Source organism: Marmota marmota, unplaced genomic scaffold, assembly GCF_001458135.2.
Source record: "Marmota marmota marmota unplaced genomic scaffold, marMar, whole genome shotgun sequence".
NCBI lineage: Eukaryota > Metazoa > Chordata > Mammalia > Rodentia > Sciuridae > Marmota > Marmota marmota.
In genome coordinates, this window is record NW_025999999.1 from 19,057,229 (window position 1) to 19,075,480 (window position 18,252).

An 18,252-nucleotide genomic window follows, 5' to 3' on the forward strand; every position below is an offset into this window, starting at 1 on the left:
TATCGTTGGAAATGACTTTTGCCTCTGAACTTTCAAACATTTGCATTGATCAATGTTCATCTTCCCCATAATAGGCTAATGTCTGAGCTTGGAACTTGGTTCCAACTTTAATGCACACACACTAGAATACTGCTCCCAGACTTTGGGACCAAGTCTGAGAGAATGAAATGATGCAGGAAGAGAGAGAGGGATTAGAAAACATCTTGACATATAAATCTCTCTTACTTCCCTACCATGGGTCACTAAAACAAATTTAGAGGAAGAGGAAGGGAATTGCTAAGGCCAAAACATATAAAAAATGCTGATATTCAATTGTTTTAACTAACAGAAATTATATAAGTAAATGATTTGACCTAATATAAAAATTTAGGCAACTACTTTTGCCCAGTCACTATGCAAAGTGTCTTATGCATGTATTAGCTTTTATAATCCTCAGCATAACCTTGAAGATAGTTATTATATGTCTATTTTTGATGTAGAGAAGCTGAGGCACAGAAACATTAAATCATTTTCCTGAGATCCCCTGAGATTTGAACCTAAGCCTGCTTCACAAGCCATAAAGCCATTTGGGCCTGGTGAAGCATTACTAGACTTTAGAGTAAGATTATTCCCAAAGTCTTTTGTCAAAATCTTGAAACTAGTTAGGTTCACCTGCCTACAAACTTCAAGGGACATATGAGGATTGTTACAAACTGTTAAGGAGATGTGTGTGGTCCATGGGTCTAGGAATGTCGAAATGAGGCTGTGCTGGAAAGATGCTGACAGGTTACTACGCCCACAGCAACAGGAAGATGGTACTGTGGAGGATAAGAAAAGTCCTTCTGAATATCAAACATTTGCATTTGCAAATATCATTTCAACCTTTGCATCATAATGGATGTGTGTTGTGGAAAAGCAGCCATGTCACTCACTGGCAGCCACAGGATCCTTAGACTGCCTTTATATAAAGTAAAACAATAAGCACTGAACAAGATGGCATTGGTGGCTTCAGGGGCAGTGCAGAAGGGAGGGAAGAGAAGAAATCCCTAGGCTCCAGCTGCTCATGTACACATAAGCAGTTCCATGTATCTTCAGCAGAATGTGAAAACTGCTACTTGTAATGTTGATCATGGAGCATCAAGACAATATTAAATGTACTGTAGTCTGGTAGAAAAACAAAGAAAGGGATATTTATTTTAAGCAATTTAACACTAGTTAAAAAAAAAAAAAACCTTAAAGTGGCAATGTCTTGGGCCTTGTAGGGTTAATGTTCAGTTTTCTAGGAGAACTTTCATCCACAATGACCCTTCTGAGAGACCCAGACAGATTTTACTGAATGGTAATTATGTCTGTATTTCTGGAACAAGTCAAATAAACTCTTTCATTCGGAGTTTTGCCCATGCTTTTGTTACTTATAAAAGGTTTGATTGGTATGGCAATCATAGTAGAAAGTCATTTATTATGCTGGATCTATTAACACTTGATTCCTCATTAAGAATATTGCCAAATCTGCACTTTTGTTCTTTCTGCTGACAGTGGTTTTCATAGCGCTTCTTGATTTACTTTTATGATTGAAGTTTCAGAAGTAAATGTTTTAATTTAATGTGCACTTGGTGGAACAGATTTGGCCAATGGTTTAGTAAAAGAGTGCCAAGTTCCTGATAGTTTGTCAAGTCTTTCTGGGATGACGTTTGATATAGCAGCTCACCATGTACCACGATGTGTAAAGTAGGTAGCAATAATCCCAGTCATGGCCAGGAGAGTGCCAGGGGGCTGATGAAGGGCCTGAATTGCTTGGAGGGCCCTAATTTTCCCCTCAGGCCTCATCGCTCTTTTCAGAACAATTTCAAGGCTCTATCCCCCAGAGAACTCCCAGCAATTTCCCAGACAAACCATCTGCCTGTTCACTCCTGGCCATCCACTGCAAGGTGACATCTTTCCAGCACTTCTCAGATCCTCTCCTACCTTCTCCACTCCCCTGCCTAGAGCTCAGAGCATAACTGCTGGGCACTCAGCTCAGAAGTCATCTGAGTGGCAGTCAGCTTGGGAGGATGCTCCACCAGAGTGGGTTCTGTGGCTTCTGTGGCCTCTAACGCAGTAGCTGGTGTGTTTGCCCTTTAAATAGAATTGACCTACTGGCTATGTTCCCAAGGCGATGCTGCATTAATGGCATAACACGTTTTGAAAGGGACCATTCTGGGAATAATACTAAGATTTGGATTTTCTAACTTTCCTATTGGTTTACATCTGTCTGCTCTAGATTAAAGTTTTCTTCATAAGATTCTGCCACAAAATTAAGATTTACCTTATACACTATTCCAAAAGGGAAAAAGCCAATACCCATTTATTCATGAAATATTTATTGAACAACCCAGTCATAGGTGCCAGGGAAGGTCTACTCTACTCTATGCAACAGATAAGGCTGACAGCTAAGACTATAAGACCAGGAACAAGAGTGGGAAAGTAGGCAGACCCTCCATGACAGCGTTGATGTGCCATGTGTGGGAAGGCTGGCACTGGGATTAGCTTTTCTCCATCCTATAAGCGCCCAACACCCAAAAGAATTTTCTCCTGGAGGCTGAATTTATTTTCTTTTTCTTTTTGATTGCGGGGTGGGGGTTGAATACTGGGGCTTGACCTTAGGGCCACTGGACCACTGAGCCACATCCCTAGACCTAGTGTGTATTTTACTTAGAGACAGGGTCTTACTGAGTTGCTTAGTGCCTCACTTTTGCTGAGGCTGGCTTTGAACTCGTGATCCTTCTCCCTCAGCCTCCTGAGCTGCTGAGATTACAGGCATGATACACCAAGCCCAGCTAAATTTCTTAATTGATTGATTTCAAGCCACTAACAGAGATTTTCAAAATATGTCCTCTGCCTTCAAATGACTTACTTTTGAGTTGAGCGTCTTCAAATGGAACAAAGAACAATTTCAAAGCAAAGTGAGAACTGGATAGAAAGGTATAACAATAATAGCTGACTCTCACCAAGTACTACTTACTATATGTTTATACATTTATATAGTAAGATATAGATAGAGATATACTAATGGGAGTATATATCTATATCTACATTTCTCTTAGTCCTCATAGCAACACTGGGAATAAGGTATTTTAGATCCATTTTACAGATGAGAAACTGGAGGTACAGAGAGGTTAAATGATTTGACCAAGCTCACATCTGGAAGCAAGCACAGCCTTGAACTTGGTTAGTTGGTAGCTAAGGATTGTTCTCTTACACTGTGTTATACTGTCTCTCAATTTGGGTTAAAGGGAAAGTGATTTACTCCTAGTTGCTGAGATAGAGCAGAGAAGGTACAGGCATGGCCTAGGTTGACCTGGGCTAACTTCTTTCAGATAGAGAGGCTGGAGTCTGATCTTGCAGAAATGGTAGGTGTTAGCAGGTAGTCCAGGTGGGCAGAAACACAAGCCTGGGCGTGAGCAACATGGGAGTTCAGTTGATTGGGGAGACATGGTCCCTCACACTTAACAGTACTTTTCAAGGCCAGAAAGGATGGAATCACTTTTGAAATTCACACATGAGGGCTGAGGTTGTGGCTCAGCAGTAGAGCACTCGCCTCTCATGTGCGAGACCCTGGGTTCAATCCTCAGCACCTCATACAAAACTGAACAAGTGAAATAAAGGTGTTGTGTCCAACTACAACTAAAAAATAAAATATTTTTTTTTAAAAAAAGAAATTCACACATGAACCACAGTGGTTAAGTTCCTTTTTGCACTGAACTACAGAGAAAAGTACAGACTATTAAAAATCTAGGTATGACAATTATTTCATAGATAACTATTTTGAAATTTTGAAAAATATTATTAGGAATGAATTTTGAAAGATAATCTATTCAAAGTCACCTTCTGTGTGAACATTCTTATTTATTAACCAACTCTGAGAAAAGCATGATTAAATTTCTAAAAGAGATAGTGTTTTTCCCATTTTACTTTTTCTGGGACCTAAGTGCCTTGGGAAAATACATGGCAACACTGCCGCTGTCACAATCCGGCCTCCTCACTCTCCAAGTCACTGCCATACAGTTAAAATGACAGTAAAACTCAGTTAAATAAGACCTACTGCAAATATAAATCTTCAGTTTGTGTGTGTTTTTGTGCATATGCTTGTGTCTGTTAAGAACAGAGCTTGAACATGGAGGCATTTCAAACAAAGAAAAATATTTAGTGTGATATAAAAATAGTTTACAGTTTGAGTACATTTAGAATCTCAGGAACTGCATACTAATTCTGTGAATATTATATTTTATTCCTCTACCTATTCCCACATGTAGTACTTTATTCTCTTTGAATTGGCTTCTAATGTAGTTTAACCCTGGTTTTGGAAGTGCCCATTAGGTTAATTTCTCTTATTAGTATGAATTTTTCTCCTACTAAGTAAAGCCAGCTAATATATTTTCCCATTTATCATTTCATGTAAAGCAAAAAGTAAATGAGGAAACAATATGATTTCCACTTTGATTTTTTCCCCAAGTCTAAACAATGAAATCAGAGAATCTGTTCTTGAGATCTGGAATCTTGGTATTTGTTGATCCTACGGGATCAACACACTTGATTAGCTGTGAGCCTAGCCCCTAGTCTGACTTAATTCAATGTTCAGTAAATTAATTCAATTTGACTAAAACTAAATTTCATATCAATATAAACATTCATTAAACTGCAAATAACAAGTCATGCAAACTGTTGAAAAGGACTCATTTTTATTTATAGATGGATTCTGATAAGAATAGCATTAAATGTGTTTTAGAAGGGAAATGTTGGCATGATTAATGTGCAGTTGTTTGCATTTTTAATATTTCACTCATGTATCAGATTAGTATTTGTGCACACTGTCAGACTTTATTCTGATCTTGTCAAAACACTTATTACTGCTGACAGGTATAACATATCCACATCAATCCTTAATTCTTTGATTCAATTTTCTAATTGCTTTTTTGGCATGCGATGGTGGCCATTTAGTCTTATGTGATGTATTCATCATATGATATAATAACGCTCTTTATAATTAGATGTGCCATTTAAAGTGCCTGGGCAGGAAAAAAATTACTACAGATTGGAAATTTTTAAATTTCACTACATTTAGACATGGTATGAAGTATTGGTATGTCACTGATTCTGGAGGTTATCCATAAATCATAATCACAGAATGTTGAAGAAGAGAGAGACCCTAAAAATCATCCAATCTATCGCTCATGTTCCTTTTGGGGCAACTGACTCAGTAACATACTCAAGATCACCCACCTAGACAATACCAAAGCTGGCCCTGGATTCATGTGTTCTGAATACTGGTCAGGAATGGGACATGTATATGTGTGTAAACTTCATTACTGAAATCCTAGCTTGGTTTCTGCTATAAACAGCCAAGCTGAGAGAATGAGAAGCTCCTTGGCCTTAAGTTACATATTTTTAGTAATACTGTATTCTTAGAACCTAGCATAACCTAGTATTGGGGTATAGTTAGAACCTAGATTAGGAACTAGATACCAGAATCTTACAGATCTGAGTTCCAATCCTGAATGTGCCACTCACTAGCTGTGCTACCCTGAGAATATCATCTCATCTCTCTTAATGTCGATGTTTTAGTCTGCTTTTTCACTGGTGTGACTTAAAGACCTGACCAGAACAATTGTAGAGAAGAAAAAGTTTATTTGAGGGCTCATAGTTTCAGAGGTCTCAAACCCCAGACAGCAGGCTCCATTCCTGGGGGCTCGAGGTGAGGCAGAACATCATGGAGGAAGAGTATGGAAGGGAAACAGCCCACATGTTGATCGAAAAGCAGAGAAAGGGAGAGACTCCACTCAACAGTTACATATATATAAGATACAGATATAAAAGCCAAAGCCACGCCCCAATTCCCACCTCCTCCAGCCACACCTTACCCCTCCAGTTACCACTCAGTTAATCCCTATCAGCAGATTAATTCACTGATTGGGTTAAGACTCTCACAACCCAATCATTTCTTATTTCTCTTCTGAACGTCTTTCTTTAATATTAATAATTTAGATAGAAATTATCATGCCTTATAGTAATCTCATTGTGTGGCCTCTGTGACAAGTTCATTCATTCATCCCTTTGCTTTTTCATCTACGTTCAAGACACCATAATAGAAGCTACAGGTACGATGAAGAATAATCAAAAATGGTGCCTGCCTTAGAGGATCAGGGACATATGACATGTATATCAATACCTATAATAATAGATGGGGAGATACAAGTCCCCAAAAGTTGGCACAGAGTATGGGCGTTTCAAAGAGAAGTGAGTACAGGGAGTATAACAAACAGGACCTGCCCACGATGAGCTTGATTAATGGGTCGAGAGACTGTGTACACAACTGTCATTCAAGGGAAAAAATAAAGAGAACCATAAGAGGAAAAACAAAGTAAAAAGGTAGGACTAAGAACCTCAGACCAGGGAAGGCGTCATGGATGAGGTGACAGCTGAGCCAGCTTTGAGGGATGCTTAAGATCAGAAAAGTAAGAGACCTGTGGGAAGGATGTCCAAGACAGTGGAAGCACTCTGAGTGAAGCAGGTGCAGAACCCCTGGAATCCCTGGACACCGTTGTGGGACAGTGAGATTGTAGGACAGAAATTGTCAAAAATAAAAGATAAAGTTTGATAAGGGAGTAGACATTAAGACTGGTGGCCCTGGTATGCCATTTGAACTCAGTCCACAGAGATCATAAAGTGTCAGCCCTCAAGTCCATTTGGACCCCAGATGTTCTTTTGGTTGGCAGATAGTTTAAAATTTAATGTCTTAAAAGCTAATCAGTGCCTACCACTTTTTATTGTCTTACCTGGAAATTAAGTCAGTCTTCTTAACTGGTATGCACAGTCTAGACTCAGCTTAGTCACCCAGGCTGTGAAGGTAACTGGCATAGGCCAAATCCTGATTTTACCACCTACCAGGTTGGCAGCCTGATTATATTACTTTTAATATAAGAGTTTACTCTTTGAGCTTTAGTTTCATCACCTGTAAAATGGAAACAGTCCCACATCATGGGGTATGATTAGATCGTGTAAATGTTATTATAGCACCAGATATATTGTAAGCCTTTAATAAATATTAGCTATTATTATTAAGTTACCAACCTGGGCCTTGAAGGAATTTGAGTTTGTAAGTCCTACTTTGGGACTATTGAAAGTTTTTGAGAAGGGACATAACATCTTTTTTGTAACCTTCTGAGTCCTTGAGTATCAAGAGTTAACCTGGCTTAATTGTAATGGCTAGTCCAAAGGCACCACATGGTTCTGTTGAGTCCCTAATTGCGAGGTCTAGGTTTCCAGTGACTAGCCTCAGCATGATCTCTAGAAGCAGCTCCTTGGCTCACCCACCCTTGGCAAGGGCCAGCAGAAGAAGAAACAGGGAACCAGCTTTGCCCATTGGTGTTTCTTAGACCTGCAGCAACTCATGTGGTGGCAGTTTCCAGGAGATCTTGGGTTCAGCTGGCCGTCTCCCTTTCAGAACACATTATGCATTTTAAGGGCCATAATCTTGAAATCCCTAAGCTTCCAGAAGCTTCTCTGGTAACTTGTCTCTGGTAGCTAAAAATGGAAAGAGTTTAACATAAAATGTTTTGCCCCTCAAAATAATGACTTGAAAATAAGAGTACAGCAGTTTCAAAAACACTAGAGTGATCCAGATAAGTCTTTTGTAAAAGTGCTGTGTGCTTAATAAACAAGGACTAATTACATAATTGTCAGGGATGTTTTCTGGTACAGTCTAACACCAGCTCTTTGCAGTACAACAAATATGAAAATGCCTCGAAGTAAATCTCAGTTGCGGAGCGCTGTAGGCAAACCAACCCTTGCCTTATCTCTCTCAAAGGCAGCCATGGAAAACACATGATAAATTGCACAGTTCAGTGAACATGTTATGTCATTGTGAAATGATTTTGATTCACGCTTATGTATTTATTGCAAAACAACTAAGAAACCTCAAGGTATTAGAAATATTATCATTCGTGGGGTTTTGCTGTTTTCTGTTGTAAAATCCAAGTACTAAGTGTCCCTTTTTTTAAAAAAAAAATTTGAATCCTTTACTGAAAGTGATATTATCCACAAAGTCTTTAGAAATCATTTTTACAAATTATGTGGATTCCTTCCAGAACTGCCAAAGAACTGTGCTAGCAACTAATATTTTAAACATAATGAATAATTCATGTTTTTGCAAATACCCTCTTATAAAAGTTCTTATAGCTAAATATAGACCAAGTTTAAGCCAATTTGATTATAAAATAGAATTATAATCTTTTATATAGTTTATCAATATAAAGAGATTTTAAAATGTTTTCTGTATAATAGCAATCGAAGTAAGAGTGAGAGAATTACTCTAAGGGAGATATTACAGAATTAGCTTTTATGTAGGCCTTGTTCCTTTTCTGAGGTCAAGATGTTATACTCACAGTCCTTTACTGAATCTCTGAAGTTTGAAGTGTTAAATAATTAGGCCATATTCCACTGGAAATTACAGTTATCTTTTACTAATTTTTCTCTCCATTGATGCTTTTGATATTTAAACACCAGCATTTGATATTTAAAATCTTTCTGTGCTGGTGTTAAAAAAGTTCTAAGGTAGCCTGGCAACATGATCAGCTGACACACTACCAAATCTTACTATTTTTCTAAATTCCCTAAACCAAGAAACTCTGGTTTCTCAACATTTTTTCTGTAATCATAAAATTTTATTCTAATTTTTGCAATCAAGTTGTTTTTACCATGACTTTGTATATTCTAAGTAATGTCAGATGTTACACAGAAAACTGGAAACTAAGAGAGATAAACTTGCCTGGAGATAGAAACTATCAGTTATTTCTTAGACATAGTGAAAGGGATTTGGGTATTTCTAATAAGTTCCTATTATTTAAACTTTGACTTCATTTTACATTCTCTTAGTATATTTTAACCAATTGACCTTTAAATATACTTTGCTTTTACTAAATTAAAATAAATTTTAGTTGCCTAGAAATATGGTTGGAAGCATTCATAGTACTTTTCTTTTAGCTTGGACTATGACATGCCTATTCTCTAAATATTTACATCATCGGAGAATATCTATGTGCTTATGCTGATTTTGACTTAACATTTTTCAAAAATAAGTCTGTTAAATTAAATATAAGCTTTAAAGTATGAAACCGTAGTTCATGCACTTGATGTAAGTAATGCAACATGGCCAAGAGCATTTTCTTGAAACATTTTAATGCCCTTTGCTTCTACTACCATGGCCACTTTCACCTTTATATTGAAAACTCCCAAAATGTATCTATATGAGGATAATTTTAAAACATGAGATTTATGTTGCTATAAAGGAGAAATCCTTTATAACCACATAAAACCGTTGTCACCAGAAATTTCAGTCTAAGTTTTACATGAAAGGGGACATATTTTATCTTTAATGCCTCGTTAAACTTTCTGGAAATGGCAATATTCTAGAATATTCTAGGTGAATGACTACATACGTCTATATTTCTTTTGAAAAGTTCAAATATTATCAGTGGGGGAAAAAAACTGAATAAAGCATTTGTTCTAATGATTAAGGCCGCAGCATTTTTTCTTTTTAATTTTGCCTTTTTGCAGAGATGTCGCTTTGCTATAGCAGCCATGCCTCACCTATAGTTCTATGAATGATAGAGCCAAAACAGCCTTTCCTAGGATAAAATGATATCCTCACTGTTTCAAAGATTACATTGTATTTAAATTCTGTGTATACGTTTGTGTGCAGGTGGGGGTGTGCACACGTGTGTGCTTGAGCATATCTTTATGTGGGGGTGGCACATGCTTGTATGTGCACAAGCTGTGTTGTGTGTGGATTTTGTTTTGTTTTGTTTTGTTTTAAAGAGAGAGAGAAGGAGAGAGACTTTTTTAATATTTATTTTTCAGTTAGACACAACATCTTTATTTTATTTTTATGTGGTGCTGAGGATCGAACCCAGCGCCCAGCGCATGCCAGGCAAACGCATTACCGCTTGAGCCATATCCCCAGCCCTGTGTTGTGTGTTTTAAGAACATAGACTCAGGAGGCAGTCTGCCTGAGCTTAAATGCCAGCCTTGCTACTTCTTCCCAGCTATATGAATTGAGGAAGTGTTTTTAACCTCTTCCTTCAGGTTCTCATTGTATTCAGGTTGTTGTAAGATTTACGTAAATTAATATATGTAAGTCACTTTTAACTCTCATCCATAATTAGCACTGAAACACTAATATTACTATCATTCTTCTTTTTTTTTTTTTTTTGGTGGGGGGTTTACTGAAGATTTAACTTAACTTAGGGGCACTCCACCACTGAACCACATCCCAGCCCTATTTTGTATTTTATTTAGAGACAGGGTCTCACTGAGTTGCTTAGCACCTCGCCATTGCTGAAGCTGGCTTTGAACTCATGATCCTCTTGTTTCAGTCTCCTGAGCCACTGGGATTATAGGTGTGTACCACCATACCTGGCTTACTATTATTCTCATTATCACATATTCATTTACTTTATTAATTTCTATTACATTACATATACCACTGTATTTGTGGGTGATGATGAAATATGTATGTCACTAAAGTGATATTAAAGATACTTCAACATGAACTCACATGTGAATTTTTTGAAGAAGTCAAATATATACAAGCAGAGAGGAGAATGGAGTACCCCAGGACAGAGAGGGATAGAGAACAGGGAGATGTGAGTCAAAGGATATAAACTCATAGGAAAAATAAATCAAGAGATCTAGTGTTTAGCAGGGGGGCTATAATGAATAACATTGTGTGGCATAGTGAAATCTTGCTAAGAGTATGGACATTTGGTTCTTTTATCACAGAAAGGAAAATGTTAACTATGTGAAGTGATGGATGTATGAATTTGCTTGACCATGGTAATAATTTCAACATGTATATATGTACCAAAACATGTTGTACACTTTAAATACAGATAGTAAACATAAATTTAAAAAGTAAAAAAATAAATAAATAAAGGTACGCCAACAGAATATTTGGAATGGTGATCGCTTAATTAAATAAATGGGGTTGTGTGTAATGTTATTAGTGAGGGGAAATAATTGGGAAGAAACAACAAACATTGCATAACTTTGTGGCTCACTAGCCGCACATCAGATATAGAGGGGTGCATTCATTTGTTCTAATAAAAAGGGATTGCATGTCTACGCTGGACCAGAGTTAAAATGACCCAGGGTGTGTCCCTGATAACTAGGACTGTGCAGTTGGGCTGACTGGAAGAGGGACAGAGTGGAAAGTAGAACAGTAATGTCGCGCCAACTACACAAACTTACTTGAGTTTTCTTTTTCAGGGGGCTCCCAAACCCATAGCCATCGAACCCTGTGCAGGAAACAGAGCTGCAGTTCTGACGGTGTTTCTTTGTCTACCACGAGGATCATCAGGGGCCCCACCACCTGGGCAGTCAGGTATGGTAAAGGAGGAGACAACAGCAGTTAGACTGAAAAGAAGAAAGTACTGCTAAATAGCACAGTAAGGACCTTTACAGGTCCTAATTTAGAGCATGCTAAAATTTTATTAGCATACAAACTTTCACCCTAGGGGACTTGTGCATTTGGGGTATTTAGTGGCATCAGAGGATGATAGCTTGATATAACCACCTCAGTGCATTTATGACACATTCTTGCTCCCAAGACTAGACCAGTGGAGTCCCTGGGCCAGGTGAACTCGCCCTTAGAATAAGTGTAGCCAGTTTTTGTTCAGATTCTCCTTTGCTACCTGAAGAGCACGGTCTGGTCTCAGACGTAATTATATGTATCCTCATGGATGTTTATTCATTCCTGTGACATTGTCCATTTTGTAAGTATAACTCACAGTCAGATCACATGCCACACTTACTTTTCTTCTTATACATCCTCTTCCATCTATTTATAATTTCTACTATTTTTTCTCTCCTTACTGTTTTCTCTACCCAACTCTTAGGGGAATGGATGTTTTTGAAGGGCAAGGGGGATTTCAAATATTTCTATTCAATTCCCCTCAGATCTGGCAGGTTCTCAGCAGCAGTAATTGATGATGAACTTGCCTCCCCAATTATTTTATCTTTTCTTGCTGCCCCAGTTAGCTTTGACCTCACTCCTCACTTTTCTTGATTTGTGTTCATCCACACACTAAAAGTGAAAAATATACTACTTTATACTTGTAAGCTTTAGCTATTCAAGTAGCAGAATGTTTCCCGTACATGGGAACAGAAGGTTTCTATCATTCGTTATACCTAATGATATCTTGTTGCAGGAATTTTTAGCCAAAGTTCATTTTTAGATGTTTATGCAAATAAATGGACATTCTCTGCACTTTCTTGTACATTGAGTGAATGTCTTGCTCTTCTCCTTCCAGCAGCACCAAAGTAAATGGCATGCAGTAGTAGAAGAGTTTGGCCCTGGTCAGATAAGATGGATAATTATAGGTCCTGTGCCCAGCTAATGGAAGTATTGTTTTAAAGCTGGGATGATTTCCAAAACAAACACTTTACTAATGAAAACAAATCTCTGTGATATACCCCAAGGTTCTTCTAGATCCTTGACAAGATGACTTACTGATGGGGAGAGTGAAGACAACTGCCAATACTCTGTCCCTTTAACCTTTGAAATCCTTTTTGGCTGATTTTAAAGAGCCAAGTAGCAGTGTGGACCATCATTTCTGCTATTTTTTTACAGATGCTTTATGATTCTTAATGCCATCTTGGTGCCATCCTAAATGGTGTAGAACTACACTCTTTGCAAACATTCTCCTATTTTTCACGTTTGGTCTCCTTGATAAGGCTATAAATAGGTGATATAAAATTCTCTTCATAAATGAGAGGAATGATGCATAGAAAGCACTGTATTTCTACATTCAAAGACTGGTGGCGGGGGGTATACTAGAGGGTATAGTGAAGAACAAAAAATGCTTACTGCCTGCCTTCCAAGTAATCCTTCCTGGTGATCTATGGCAAAGAACTTACTGCTCTACAGTCAACAGCTCAGGTCTTCAGAAAGCCAAGTACTTGGATGAGTACTGAAAATGTCTACAAGGTTGATAAAGGGAGACAAAACACTGAAACAGCTAACATGCATCTTCCAGAGGCAGAAGAATGAATGATAAGTACTGTGTGCATAATTCAGGATGAGCTGGTTTCTTGTCTTTTAGAAAATCAAATAATTTTTCTAGCCATACTTTTAGAAGTAAGACTCTTCTTTGATTCTATTCCTTTAAAATACAGTATTATCTCTTGTCTGAATCTGTTTTGAAATGTAGTAAAAATATGATAGATGAGTAGATGGACAGATATAAAACAAGAAAACTGTTAATGATAGAATCTAGGTGATGGGAATATACTGGTGTTGATTATAAAATTCCCTCAATTTTTCTATATCATTGAATTTTTAATAATAAAATGTCAGGAAACAACAAAACAAAAACTCTTTTGACTTCATTGCAAAAAGAAGCCAGCATGTATAGAAAGAAATTTTCTAATGTTATCATCTGTTTTCCCTGAACGAGGCAAATAGTGACATCAATATAAAAACCAAATAGATAATTTTCTCCACTCTTTATCAAAATGTTTGGTGTGTGTATATACCAAACTAAAACTTAACCTACAGTCACCCAATATTTGAGCAGAGATACATTCCAATGATTATTGGGAGCTTGGGAGGGAAAGGTTGTCATTAACTATTTCATTGCTAAAATTTGATTTATTGTATTTTTTTTTTTTTTTGTAACAAAAAGTCCATACATGTTTTCCTGCTATCCTTATGCCAGAAAGGATGTTCATAATGCTCTTGTTGATGAAGATGGTGGTGGTGGTAGTGGTGTGATCGGAAGCCTGGAAAATGTGACTTTCAAAAAGAACTTCCATCTTTGAGTCTCGGTTAACTTAAATGAAATGAACAATTGGAATATAATTTATTCATTGTTTCTTAGGTTCCTCTCCTAAGATCCCTGTATTCTAGAGAGCCTCTCTCAGGACTGATGCTAGGTAGGAGGTTGGGGACATTGAGGAGGAGTTACAGGAGAGTCTTCATGGACAAAAATACCTGCCCTTACCCCCACTATGTGAAAGACAGAGCCCAGGAGTTTTCTCTTGGCATTTGGGCTATTTATGTCTTCAGATATTCATGTAGCTATTCAATGATTGAATTAGTGTTTATTTTAGGTTAAAAGTCTTCTTACAATATTTTTTAAAATCTTATACTTCTTTGAAATGTTCCTCCCTAAATGTTAGTGTCATATGCATTATTCATTGCCATGAATAAAAACATTTAGGAGAGAATTTGGGGATATGGGAAGCAGAAGCACCTGTGAGCATGGAGATTGGATTAGTCTGGGTGCTCCAGAAAGGCCCAACCAATAGACCTTACACGTAGGTACCTGAGAGGGGATCACGTGTGTGATGAAGTCCTACAACAGGTGTCTGAAAACTGCAGAATCCTGTGGTGCTGGTTATGGCTGAGTCCAAGTCAAAAGGCCTCAGAGTTGGGGAAGCCAATGGTCTAACTATCAGTCTGAGGCCAAAGGATGAGAACTTGGGAACCACTGGTGTTAAGACTGGTATTAAGAATCCAAAAGATGGAAAGCTGGAGTTCTGCTATCCAAATGGAGGGAAGGGGAATGTGTCCCACCTCCAGGATATACTCAGGCAGAGATTTACCTTTCCTGTCTGTTCTCTTGGAGTCCCCACACAATTGGATCGTTGTGGGTGGATCTTCCCATCCTGTTCACTCAGAGTCACACTCTTATCTCTCAACAACAGCCTCACAGACCCACTCAAAAACATCGCTTTACCAGGTTTCTATGTATTCCCTGATCCCAGTCAAATTGACAATTAAAATCAACATTGTTAGCACCAAAAAATGAGTGACTTAGAAACATGCAGGTGCTAGTCTGGCCATCTCTTTTCAGTAGTACCTCGTGGTTTATTTCAAATTTAAAATGGCATTGTCTTTGGAGTTCATTCTCTTTCTCCTAACAACTGTTTCAGTAATGTTTAACAAGCAACAATTAGACATGGCCCTGTTAGTGTCTGTCTGACACGTGTGAACCACCTTCCCCACGGCTTTCAACTGATCAGAGATCAAAAGAAAAACTCTACAGATTCATCCCTTAGATTACCCAAGCATTAATCTTTTTAATTTTTTTTAATATAATGAATTTAAGTGCTTGTGAGCAATTCTCCCTCTAGGTGGCTGAGAATAGTAAAGCAGAAGATTTTAAACAGGTTTTGTGGCATTCCAAGAGCTGGACTCATCAAGTTCCCTGCTCCCCCCACCAGTAGCCCTGCGGCTTCCTTCTGCTCTGCTGTGAGCAAGCCCCACAGAGCATGCCAGACTCTCGTGAGCTCATGCAGATCTTTGTTGTTGGCACATGTTCATTGTGCAGCCACTTTCTCCTCTGACCTCAAAGTCATTACAAAACTGGCATTCCCATGAAAACAGGACACAGTAAGTAACTCTGGTGCATGACACGGACAACCACACATATCTCCAGTCACCCTGGACAGCACTGTCCCCACGCATTTTAGAGTCATGTTACGATGAAATGTGGTTAAAGCAAATAAAGCTCTTCAAAAGCATAAATTGAAAATGATAATGACCACTGTCACTTTGTGATGGAAGATTATGGATTTCACAATTTATGGATCCTTTCTAATGAGAAACAGACTAACTTCTCTCACTTGGATTAAAAATCCCAGGGTCCCAAATGTCCATGGTTGCAAAGAAGCTATGTGCTTCAACTAAATGTCAAATTTGCCATGATTCTGTCCCATGTATGATTGACTCTGACATTACCAAAGAGAATACTGCTGGAAAGCCTAGGGTTTTGAAATTTTCTACTTTAGGCTTAGAAGTTTTAGCAGGATGATCAGTTTTTTTAGAATAATCTGGAAACACTGTATAATGTTTAAAACAATAGTATACCTACCCAACTGTGTCATGAATGCTTTTCTTATTTATAACAATGACAAAAAGAACTTTGTCTTACCCAAATGGAAAGAGGTGGAGGAAGAGAACTAGTAATTCTAGTATTAGAAGCTTTCTATGTATATTCATTGGTTTAACCCTCTTAATGACTCTGAGAAGCCGCTTTTACTGATGAAAAAACTGAATTCCCACAGGGATTAAATGACTTGCCCAAGGCCACTATAATCGCCACTATAGCCACTGACTGAGTGAAGCAGAATTCAAACCCAGGGCCATTGAATCCTCAGCCTGAATGATACAGTGCTTCTCTGGATGAAGACAGGGATATTCTGGGTAGCCCTTATTCCTGAAGAAGCTTTAAACCCAGTTAAAGAGGAAAGCCCAATAAGATCTCTACTGAGCACTGGGCTTAAGGGGGCAAAGAGGACAAATTTATCTTTCCTGGCAATTTAACTGCAGCAATTAGGTAAAATATGTGCAAGCTGTGGCACATCTGCTAATGAAACTATGATTGTATGTAATAGCAACAGGGGCAGGCAGTCAGAGGAAAAGAATTTAAACTTGTAAGTTTTAACTACAGACTTAGAGTCACAATCCTGGAGACAGAGACCCAGCTCTGCCACTGGATAGCTGTGTGAACAGGGCAAGTTGCTTAGTATCTGAGCCCTGTTTTCTCATGTATAAGATGATGGGATTGGGTTGGACTCCTAGATGTATTTCACTCTAGCCCCTTGGTATAGTTTCACTACCAAATATGTTAAGACATATTGGGAAAGGAAGAGCAAGTAATTCACTTTTATAAATAAATAAATATATATAGTTGTAGATGAACACAAAATATTTATTTATTTATTTATTTATTTATTTATTTATTTTATGTGGTGCTGAGGATTGAACCCAGTGCCCCATATGTGCAAGGCAAGCGCTCTACCCCTGAGCTCAGCCTCAGCCCCAAGTAATTCACTTTTAAGTTGTATTTTTACTTGTCTTTCCAACTACTCAAGACTAGTTGAGAAACCTTATTTTCCTATGCCTTGCTTGTCGGTGACAAAAATTAATGAGCATCACTCCTTAAATTTAAAAAATCTAAATGATCTGTTAATAAAGTCTATTTCTCAATATTCTTATAAGGAATAAAATATATGTTTGAAAGATGTAAATAGTTCATAGTGCTAATATTAGCTTTCCATTTCTGTGACGGAGTACCTGAGAAAATCAACTTAGAGAAGAAAAGATGGTTTCAGAGGCTGGCTCCCCTTCTAGGCCTGCAGTGAGGCCAACTATCATGGCAGAGGGGAGTGGCAGAGCAAAGCTTCTCACCTGGTGGCATCCAGGAAATAGAGAAAGAAGAGAGGAAGGGGCTGGGTACAATATATACTCTTTCAAGCACACCCTAGTGACCTACTTCCCCCAAGTAGGTCCTACCTCCTACAGTCTCCACCCCCTTTCAATACTGCCATCAAATGATGACTCCATTGTAATTCATCCACTGATGAGATCAGAGCCCTCTTGATCCAGTGGTTTCCCAAAAGCCCCGCCTCTGAACACTGCTGCATTAGGGTCTGAGAGTTCAACAACTGAACCTTTGGGGGACATTCCAGGTCCAAATTATAACAATGCCCCTATTTTAGAAGGGAGTGAAAGGAATCTCAAAATGCCAGTGAGAGGTAGAATGTTCTCCATGATCTCAGAGACAGACTCCAGGCCTGCGGGTTTTCAGTGGAGTATTCTTTCCTCTGAAGCCAGTTTTTAAAAGCAAATCTCCATTTTCCAGAAGCCTCTGGAGTTTCTGTCCCTCTGGACTCCTTTTCCTTCATAACTCTGCCTCTATAAATATCTTCACACTTGTAGAGACACATCTGTTGATCTAATCTTAGCACTTCCTTTGTTAGAGGGAGCTGAATAAGAAATAGAACTACTGAGTTGTATCAAAAATTCATTATAAAAATTCTGGCATGTTATGTTCTTACCCTCAAATCCAAATATTTCTTATAGCCAGTACATGTGTCTTAAGAAAGGAGAAAGAAAAAAGTGGCAAAATAAACTATAAAATTAGGCAAAAGGCCCCCAAGACAACAGTGATGGGAATAAATGTCTGAGATTATTATTGATAAATATTACTCTGCTTCAAAAAATATCTAATATTCAAAAGACCCTGAAATCAATAAATAGTAAGAACAACTTTTTCTTCTATCCAAAATGTGGTCATGTGGATTCTTATTTATTACCTTTATTCGTTCAAGAAATATTTGAAAGCATCTGCTCTGCGCCAGCCCTTGATATAAAATAATGAACACAATGGTGCTTCCACCCTTGGGGAAGTTATAGCCCGTGTGAATACAGACACGACACAATCATGCAAA

At 38.1% G+C, this 18,252-nt stretch overlaps 1 protein-coding gene across 4 annotated transcripts in view; it reads left to right on the top strand.

Annotated features, from left to right (window-relative positions):
• Positions 1-18,252, top strand: part of Atrnl1 (attractin like 1) — a 708,669-nt gene that overhangs the window by 593,962 nt on the left and 96,455 nt on the right. For all 4 annotated transcript variants that reach the window (XR_007349210.1, XM_048807394.1, XM_048807396.1 and 1 more), the window contains one exon: positions 11,281-11,395. Coding sequence is in view for 3 of the 4 variants with exons in the window: in XM_048807394.1 (XP_048663351.1) it covers positions 11,281-11,395 (115 nt within the window). In the remaining variant the exon portion in view is untranslated. Of the gene's footprint in view, positions 1-11,280; positions 11,396-18,252 lie in introns of those variants that run through there.